Source organism: Tupaia chinensis, unplaced genomic scaffold, assembly GCF_000334495.1.
Source record: "Tupaia chinensis unplaced genomic scaffold, TupChi_1.0 Scaffold000489_1, whole genome shotgun sequence".
NCBI lineage: Eukaryota > Metazoa > Chordata > Mammalia > Scandentia > Tupaiidae > Tupaia > Tupaia belangeri.
In genome coordinates this window covers 5516598-5527065 of record NW_006160001.1, presented here as the reverse complement: position 1 = coordinate 5527065, position 10468 = coordinate 5516598, and the positions used below count along the sequence as shown (strand labels likewise).

At 39.6% G+C, this 10468-nt stretch overlaps 1 protein-coding gene across 1 annotated transcript in view; it reads left to right on the top strand.

Moving 5' to 3' along the window:
- Positions 1–538: 538 nt before the first annotated feature.
- Positions 539–10468, top strand: part of DNAJC21 (DnaJ heat shock protein family (Hsp40) member C21) — a gene marked incomplete at its 5' end in the record, with an annotated part of 26098 nt that continues 16168 nt past the window's right edge. The window contains 6 exon segments of the mRNA XM_006156336.3: positions 539–632; positions 2304–2427; positions 3234–3356; positions 3776–4080; positions 5484–5635; positions 8349–8436. Of these exon segments, the coding sequence (XP_006156398.2) occupies positions 539–632; positions 2304–2427; positions 3234–3356; positions 3776–4080; positions 5484–5635; positions 8349–8436 (886 nt within the window).

The following is a 10468-nucleotide window of genomic DNA, read 5'->3' as shown; positions in this document are numbered from 1 at the left end:
GGCAAAAACCTAAAAGTAAAAAGAAAAAATGTGACATTTAGGTGGAGATCTAAGGTGGGAATGTAGGGAACACAAAAAGAGGCAAAAGAAAACAGGAAAGAGGAAGAAATTGACCAGGTAGTAGAAGCCAGGTCTCAAAAGTTGTAGTAAACTGGGTTAAGATCTGAAACTGAGGGCATTGGTGAGCCATTGAGTAAGAAGCAGGGGAGTGATAGATTTGTGTTTTTCAAGTATCTCTCTCTGTAGTGGGTAGAATATATTCGTGTGTGTACGTGTGTGTGTGGGGCATGTTGGGGGAATCAGAAGTGGCTGTTGGGAGGCCAGGAGGCTAGAGAACATTGAAAATGCTGGAGGATGATAGGAGCTGGGATGGAAAATTTTAAATGAGTTGGGGGAGTGGCTTAGAGATGAGTAGACAGTGATGAAGAGGGAGAGAGGGTGGTACTTACTGACTTATGGCATTTGCCATAAGAGGTCTCTCATAGATTCTGTCCTCTACTTCTGTGATGACTGATTTTTTGTGACTTTATTTTAACAGATAAAAATCTGGATAATGCCGCAGAAGCAGCCGAGCAGTTTAAATTAATCCAAGCAGCGTATGATGTGTTGAGTGACCCTCAGGAAAGAGCATGGTGAGCATCACACTGTCGTAGTGTATTTTCTTGAGAGGAATTGTCAATATAAGGACGTGTTGTTGTTGTTGTTTAAATTTAATACATTCCATGGTTTTGAGTGTTTCCTGAAGCATGTCTCACCGTCTCATGATAGAAAATATAATATTTTGATAAGTAGGGACTTCAAAGATGATTACTTCTATTTGATATTATAGATGATGGAACAGTGATTTCTCATTAAATAGGGCCCTGTGGTATATGATAAATATATAGATATCAGACAGGAAGAACATTGGTCCTTAAAAACAGATATTGTGTTTTAATTAAATAAATTTCAAGAGGGTGTGTATGTGTATTTGGCAGAGAGCGAGAAACAACTTCCAATGAGGCGTGGTGACACTGCAGTTCTTTTTTCTTCCATTTCTTCATTCTGTCCAGACTTTTGGCATACACAGAAGCCAGCAGGTTTTTCAGAGCTCTGAGCTCTGAGATTGGGATGTGAGCTACAGTTGTCCATGTGGGATCTGGCTCCTGATCCATGGTGCTTAGCCACTACACTAGAGGGCCAGCCCAGATACTTTGTTTTAATACAAGAATCGTAGTATTTTTTATGAAACTACTTTGCATGAATAATTAAGCATCTACATCTATTACAGATACTTTTACTGATGATGATATGGTAATTTAATACTATTTACAAACAAAAATTTCTGTGTTTGAAGTTCTGAGTTTTCAGGTCTCAATTAACCTTTTGCTGTGAAAGTATAGGTTTTAGCCATGACCTAAACATGCACAATCCTGCCAATGAGCAGCTGTAGTGGTGGAAGCCTAGTCATTTTCAGTGTAGGAGATCTGGTTTTGAATTCTAGCCTCACTGCTTACAGCTGGCACTATGATTATTAATGACAAGTTATTTAATATTGTTGAGCTTCAATTTCGTACGATGTCAAAGAGCAATAATAATGACCTTTACAGAGTTATTATGAGGAGTGATTGTGTTTGTACAAGGCTCCTAGATTAAGTTTATGTAAACATAGAGTCTTATTCTGGCACATGTTGGTAAATTCCCAGATCACAAATGTGTAATTAGTCTATATGTCAGATTATGTGCAGTTCTGTCCTATTGTTTCTTTCTTTCTTTTTTTTTCCCCGAAGGGTGTATGGCCTTGCCAGAGAGAGGGACAGTGAAAACGCATTCCCCCAGAAGGGATGGCCACACTGCAGTCCCTTCTCCATTCTCCTCTTACGATGTTGGGCACAAATGTACATGTGCCAGCATGTTTTTTTCAAGCTGCTGGCTCCATGACTTTAACCATAACCACACAGTTGGCCATCCAGCAACCTTAATCACCATGCCACTGACTGGCCCTAGCACTATCCTAAGTAGTAATGTTTTCTCTCCTGTGGAAATGGAACTACCTTTTTGGAAGAGTCATGGAAATTCTCTGGCTGTTTAAATTCCCCTGTTCAAGCGGGCTAGCTTTGTATAATATATTAGAGGTTACAGGCATAGTTTTAATCTGCAGTTCTGTGAAAGATGATTATGTCTTTTTATGTTGCTATTACTTTAAAATTTTTTGGTTGGATTGGACTCATTGAAATGTATAATAATGTTTTGGCTGTCTCATAGTAAGAATTTCTTTTGGATTCTTATTTATTCGGACTCACTGGTGCTAATTTTATTTTTAGGTATGATAATCATAGAGAGGCGCTACTTAAAGGTGGGCTTGATGGAGAATATCAAGATGACAGCTTAGATCTGCTTCACTATTTTACTGGTGCCTGTTACTCTGGTTATGGAGATGATGAAAAGGTAACATAAATTAATCACTTATAATTTCTTTTTTTTATATTTTTATTTTTTTATTTTGAGAGATTTTCACTGTAGGGCGCGTGCGCTCGCCAGACAGACAGAGAGAGACAGAGAGACAGAAAGCGAGAAATCACCCCCCAGGGGGGATGGTCACGCCACAATCCCTTCTCCTCCATTCTCCTCTCGGGATCTTGGGGACGCACGCACACGCGCCCAATGTGAGTTTTAAGCCACCAGGTCCGGGATGCGAACCACGGTTGACTACATGGGAGTCCAGCGACATAGCCATTACGCTGACTGCTGGTTCCCATCACTTATAATTTCTAATTAGACATTTAAGTAAGACTCAAACACAAAGAGAGTTCCTAAAATTATTCTATAATGGAAAGTAAAGCCATATTCATTTTATAAGCTGAAAACATATTGCCTTCATAGTTAAATACTGTCAATATGTGAAAACTTCTGATTGAGACTTAACTGTACTTGCAGTGACAGAGCTTGGTCCTGTAAGTCTTTGTTGCAGTTTTTTGTTGCACACTTTTAACTCTTATCCTATGATTAGGCTACAGAATTTTTTTTTTAAATTATTATTTAATTTTATTTATTCTTTCATTTATTTTAATTTGACCAGAGAAAAACAGAGAGAGAGAGAGAGAGAGAGAAAGGGATAAAGGAAGCTGTCAGGTTCAGGACTCGAACTGTGTTTGGACATGTGGGCGTGTCCAGCACCTTAACCACCATGCCACCTACTGGTCCCAGGCTACAGAAGTTTTAAGAGTTTGCATTTCTGTTATTATTTCTTTTAGGGTTTTTATACAGTGTATCGTAATGTTTTTGAAATGATTGCAAAGGAAGAATTAGAGTCTGTGTTAGAAGAAGATATTGAGGAATTCCCAACTTTTGGAGACTCCCAGAGTGACTATGATACGGTAAGAGAAAAAGGCATAGCATTTTAAAATTAGCATTTAGGACTATGTTTTTTCCTTATTTTCTTACTTTAAAAAAATTGGTTCTGGTTCTTGGTTCTATCCAGGGAACACACTTTTTCTCCCTTCCTTCTTGAGGGAGCATTAGCCCTCTTACAGCCTCCCCTCATTTCTCTCTTTCATGACCATGGTCGCATTCACTGGTCAGTGGAAACAGCAGTAAGATTGTTTTTCCATTCTCATTAAATTTGAATAGTGATTTATTCTGGAAAGCCATAGAAAGACTCTCTTTTCCATTCATTAATAGAACTGTGATACACATGAAAAAAAGAGAACTAGGAGATGTTTTTGCATTGTTAATATTTGCTGCTTCTCTAAAACCAGTAAAAACCCAGAATTTTACCTCTTTTCTTTGTCACCAGGTAGTCCATCCTTTCTATGCTTATTGGCAGAGTTTCTGCACTCAAAAGAATTTTGCTTGGAAGGAAGAATATGATACAAGGCAAGCTTCAAACCGCTGGGAAAAACGAGCCATGGAAAAAGAGAACAAAAAGATTCGGGACAAAGCAAGGAAAGAGAAGAACGAGCTTGTCCGGCAGCTTGTGGCTTTCATCCGGAAAAGAGATAGAAGAGTGCAGGCACATCGCAAGCTGGTGGAAGAGCAGAATGCTGAGAAGGCAAGGAAGGCTGAGGAGATGCGGCGGCAGCAGAAGCTGAAGCAGGCCAAGTATGGATATGTGGCTGGGTCCTTTCGTCTATAGGTGGTGATCGGGGGGATCAGAGGAACATTAGTAGACACCTCATGTGTTCAGTCATCCTGGCTTCATCCTTAAAAAAATCATGGCATTACTGGGTAGTTTTTTATATACTGTGTACAAATTTTTATTTTGAATTGGATGGTTTCCTTCAGAGTTCCTTTATGCTTGAAATTCTTTACAGATTGTTCTGAAATTGAGTAATAACTAATATTAATTGAATTCTTACTTTGTGTAGGGCTTTGTTACATGATGCTGTAAAGTAACTATGTTTTTGTCCTCTTCTTTTGAGGAAGTGAGGCAGACATGCTCAAGATCACATAGCTAGTACATTGTAGAACCCAAAGATGGACCTGAGAAGCCTGACTCCAGAGTCTCTGCTTTTCCCCACCATGTACTCCTGCCCCTTTGTTCATAGACTCTGAGATATTCAGTTCACTTTAGTTCCTTTAAGTTTTGTTGTTAAGACTTACTATAGGGACCAGCAGTTGACGTAATGGCTATGTCGCTGGACTCCCACGTAGTCGACCGCAGTTCAAGTCCTGAACCCAGTTCGAGTCCTGAACCCAGTGGCTTAAACTCATGCTGGGCACATGTGTGTGCATGTCCAAGATCCCAAGAGGAGAATGGAGGAGAAGGGATTATAGCGTGGCCATCCCCCCTCGGGGGGTGATTTCTCGCTTTCTGTTTTTCTGTCACTCTCTGTCTTCCTTGTGAGCGCACGTGCCCTATAGCAAAAACCTCTCCCCCCCAAAAAAAGACATACTGTAAAAGCCATGTGTCCAGAGCATTATAGCATTCTTATAAAAATTATTCACTTTTTTTTTTTAACCTACCCTAGCCCTCATCTTTTGAAAATTAACACTTTATTTCATGGTTTGGACTTAAAATCTCCTGAATAAACTTTTTCTTTTAAGTCTATTTTATGAAAGGCAAATAAAGAGACAGAGGGACAGCACTCCCAGCAGGGTTTTGTCACTGCGATCCACCCTCAACCAGTGTCACACATACCTGGCACACTCAGGGAGGTCTCTAGATGCAAACCTAGAAGCTTCTCATGATGGTAGCCTCTAAGAGCATCCTGTTTTACTGCTCTATCTCCATTCTAGCCACAACTGAGCATTTTCAATAAGTTGCTAAATGATGTATGTTCTCAAGTCTATTATCTAGTGGAGCAGTTAAAATCAACCACGTAACAGGTAATAGGTTTAAATGACTTTGCTCCAGTTTCACCTAAGCACAGCTTTAAGATTATAAGCATTGACAACTTAGGAGGGGATGACTCTTTAGGGGATGAATTTTAATCCTCAGAACTAAGTAAAACCCATGTGGGGACATGCTCGTCAGTGGGAGTAAGACTGCTGTGTATACCTAGACTGGCAGAGCAGTACAGAGAACAGAGCTGGATGACTATGGCCAACTTGGAGAAGGAGCTCCAGGAGATGGAGGCACAGTATGAAAAGGAGTTTGGAGATGGATCGGATGAAGATGAAGCGGAGGAGCATGAGCTCAGAGATGGGCAGGATGGTAATTACCTCCATTTACTAAGAAATTTTAGGAAAAAAACACTTCTTGTGCATAGCAGAGTGTGTACTCAGATGCCCAGGGGTGTCAGTAAGGCAGTAAGGAAGGGGAGAGCAAATGAAAACTTGCAGAACATCTGAGTTCGAGATGTAAGTTGCCAGGACCATGCCAGAGTTTTTGTTTGTTTCTTAAAGGAAAGCTAAAAAAATCTAGATTTTGATGTGCATCTCCCAATGTTTAAATGTGACAAATAATTAAAAATTGAAAGCAAGATTGCATGGGCCAAACACAGCCTATTAAAGTAGTCTAACTAAGATCATTGGATTAGCAAATTCTTTTTGACCATGATCTAAATGATTTGTGCTTCTGGCTGCACAAAAGTAATTAGAAGTGAGTGTTTTGACAAGTGTGACTGATTGAGTATTAAAGAAAATTCAGTTAAGCATACATAGGTTTAATAGCAGCTATTTCCAGAAAGGTTTATATTGTGCAGGAGTTTGTGGTATATATAAATTCTTCTTGCTTCTAAGTTTGTAGGGAGGCTCCTGTTGGTGCCAAAATGTTTGTTTTCTATTCCTGTATCACTAGAGTATAAGCATGTGAAGACCCTGGAAGGGTCGTTGTTGAGGATATCTGCAAACCTGATGTTCTCTACTGTCTCCAGCTATTCTGTGAGAAATAAAATCGAATGATCTATGGAACAGCAGATGGCATAATGGTATAGTGCTGGACTCCCAAAATTTGGCCCTGACTCAAGTCCCAGACCAGCAGCTTAAAACTCAAACCATGCGTGTGTGCATGCACACCCAAAATCCCTAGAGGAATGGAGAAGTAGGGATTGCAGCGTGGCCATCCATTCTGGGTGATAATTTCTTGTTTTCTGTCTCTTCCCATGTGCCCTATAAAAAAAAGTCTCTTAAGGGACCAGCATAGCTATGTTGCTGGTTGCTGGACTCCCATGTAGTCGACCATTGTTGGAATCCCGGACCTCGTGGCTTAAACTCAGGACAGGTGTGTGTACGTGCCCAAGATCCCGAGAGGAGGATGGAGGAGAAGGGATTGCGGGTGGCCATGCCCCCTGGGAGGTGATTTCTCACTTTCTGTTTCTCTGTCTTTTTCTGTCTTTCTGGCAAATGCACGCGCCTTACAGCTAAAACCTCTCCAAAAAAAAAAAAAAACTCTTAAAAAAAAATGAATGATCTAAACATAGTTTATCAATTTTAACTTACCATCAAATGTGTTTATCAGACTAATAGCCCAAATAATAAATGACAAGCTTTTATTTCTTCAACGTGCTTAGAAAATGACATGTTTTATTAGTAAATCAGAAATAGCATGTGTAAAAGTGCTTCAAAATTGTAAAACACTATAAATATGAGGTCATCAGGAAAGTCATGCCGTATTTTTCTGCTTTTCTATGCAAAAATGTGTCTTGATTTTCTTGATAACCCAATAGTTTCAAAATTTATAAAGTTCTTTCACAGGTAAGATCTTGCTTGCTTCTTCACACAATATACTGTAAATATAGATGTGCTCATGGAATTATCTCTGTTTTACCAGTGAAGAAACTAAGCCTCTGGAAAGCTATGGGATATACTTGAGGACTTATGACCCTCTTTACATCCAGGTTTAACTTCAAATCCAGAGTTCTTTATTAAATGTCATGACTTTTCCAACAACCCAATAGTTAAAGAGTATCTCATGTATACAATATGTCGAAGGTAGACACATAATGGAAAATAACATTATACAGTTAGGATATGTTTTGATCATTTATGATTTCAATAAAAATGTCCTTCAAAATCATCTTAATATAAGTTATTACAGAGAACCAAAATGTAGAATATTGAAGAGTTGCTTCAGGATCTTTCTTGATCCTATAATAAATTCCAAATGCCAATCATATTTTGACATTTTGATAATAATTATACTGTTATAATAAAGCCTCAATCTTAGAAAATCTGTTAAGATGTTATCTTTACATATAATAGGTTCTTTTGTGATTTACTTGTCTAATAAAGATGGAATGTTATAAGGCATGTTTATTTAAACATTTAAGAGTCGATAGTATTTGTAAATGAGTTTGAACCAAATCTGGTTCAAGAGATAAACTAAAGAAAACTTTATGGGAAAAACTGCTTCATGTTAGAACTATTAAAGTGGCATTTGAATTTCTGTTAGATTTTTGCTATAGAGCACGTGTGCTTGCTGGAGAAACAAAGACAGAGAGACAGAAAGTAAGAAATCACCACCAAGGGGGCATTGCCACACTACAATCCCTTTTTCTCCATTTTCCTCTAGGGATTTTGGGCACTTGCACACACACACAGTCTGAGTTTTAAGCTGCCAGGTCTGGGACTCGAACTGTAGTTGGCTACGTGGGTGTCCAGTGACATAACCATTATACCATCTGCTGGTTGCAACATTTGATTTTCTAAACTTGGCTCACACCTGGACTTAGAGGATTTTTTAGTTTTCTTCTAAATAGACTTATGAAAAGAACTTGAAAGATAAGGTGATATATGTGAAAGTTTATTTATCCTTATAGTACAGTGTTGCTTTTAAAAGGCCAATTCAACTCCTGATAAATGTTTTTTTTTAATAAATACAAAGATTTTCATTTCTAACTTGTCATTAGTGGAGACATAATTTGTTGACCTAGTTTGATTCGCATTCTAATTCAACAGGATTCTAACTCTAGACTTCCCTGTCGTAGGTGGAGCTAGTGACGAGGCCGAGGATGCTGAACTTTACGATGCCCTTTATTGCCCTGCGTGTGACAAATCTTTCAAGACAGAAAAAGCGTAAGTTTAATATCTTTTTTTTTAAGAGGTTTTACTATAGGGCACTTGTGCTCGCCAGAAAGACAGAGAGAGACAGACTGAAAGTGAGAAATCACCCCCCAGGGCGGATAGCCACATTGCAATCCCTTCTCCTCCATTCTCCTCTCAGGATCCTGGGCTCACACGCACACATGCTTGGTGTGAGTTTAAACCAGCAGGTCCAGGACTCGAACCATGGTCAACTACATGAGAGTCCAGTGATGTAGCCATTATATCATCTGCTGGTCACAAGTTTAATATCTTTGAATGCACCTTTTCTTTTGTGGTGAAGTATAACTTTTTTTTTTTTAAAGAATTATTTAATTTTATTTTTTATTATTATTCTGGGGAGAGAGAGAGAAAGCCACTAGGTCTGGGACTTGAACAGTAGTCAGCCATATGGGAGTTCAGTGCCTTAACTATGCCACCTACCGGCCCTGAAGCATAGCATTTTGAAAGTCTAAACGAACATAAGTTTTCTCAGCCAGGTAGTGCATTCCATAGCATCCTGGACTGAGGGCTGGAAGCCCCGTGGCTGACCACAGGTTTTGATCTTTGGGTTCCCCAGGAAACATGCTGGGCAAACCTGTGACAAGACCTTGTTGAGGTGCTTTCTCTCACTTCTTCCCACTCTTTTCTCACATGTACATGCACGTTTTATATCATATGTTTATATCATAAATAAAAACAAACAAAACAACACAGCAGTTTGATGTCTAGCCCCCACACATGATCTTGGGAAAAACTGTCCAGCTGGGGAGGAAGTAGTTGTACCAACAGTTAAGTCTCTTGGGCTGATTTTTGTTTACCTCAGTATTCCCATGGAATAGCTGCCTTTTAAACACAGGAGGAATTGTCACCTACTTTGGCAAAGAAGGCATAGTCACACGCAAGGAGGCTGGATTACCTCTAGTCGTCTCTCTCCGTCATTGGTGTTAGACTCAGCTCCAGCTGTCCCATGCAGGTGCTTGCTTCGTGGAGCTAGGGACTTTCAGTCTGTCCTGCCTAGAGTATATTTGCTGAAGGGGAAGCACTTTTCCCTTATGGAAACAGTATTGAAGAGAGAAATGCTAAAAGAGGAGGAAAACGGATCAGGAGGTGGTATAATGGTTAAGGTGTTGACTCCCACATGGCCAACCGTAGTTCAATTCCTGGACCTGGTGGCTTTAAAATCATACCAACTGCATGTGTGTGCATACCCAAAATCCCAAGAGGAGACTAGAGAAAGGATTGTGGCATGGCCATTACCCTGGGGTGGGAGGGTATGATTTCTCACTTTCTGACTTTCTGTCTCTCTCTGGCAAACGTATGCCCTCTATGGCAAAAAATCCTGAAAAAAGAGAGGAGGGGAAAAAGAGGGAGAAAATGAGTGTAGAATCAGCAAGGGAAAAAAAAGCAAAAAATGCCTTCAGGAAGAAAGACCAAAGGATAAGAATGAGAATGTTGAGTCAGAAATACTATTATTGTATCACCTGAAGGGGAGATAACAGCAAGAGAGGTGAGGAAAGGCAGAAGAATCAGAAATAAGCAGGAAAAGAAAACGTAACAAGGAAGATTTTTTAAAAATTACTTTTTATTTGCAAGTAATGCCACATTTAAAGAGAAGTTGCAACAGCAGAGTATAGCCCTGCTAAAAAAAAATAGATTATAGCCCTCCTGATTTACCCCTGGCTGACATTTTGCCTATTTGCCTCTACATGCTTTTTCTACACACACACACACACACACATACACACACACACACACGGAGTTTTCAGTTTTCTCCTGAGTAATTTGAAAATAAGTTATATATATAAACCTCTGTTATTTCTAAATATCTCATTAGATAATTATATATTTCTTAAGAATAAGGGTATTTTGGGGGACTAGCAGTTAGCGTAATGGCTATGTCGCTGGACTCCCACGTAGTCGACCGCGGTTGTGTCCCGGACCCGGTGGCTTAAAACTCACGCCGGGCGCGTGTGCGTGCGTGCCCAAAATCCCGAGAGGAGAATGGAGGAGAAGGGATTGCGGC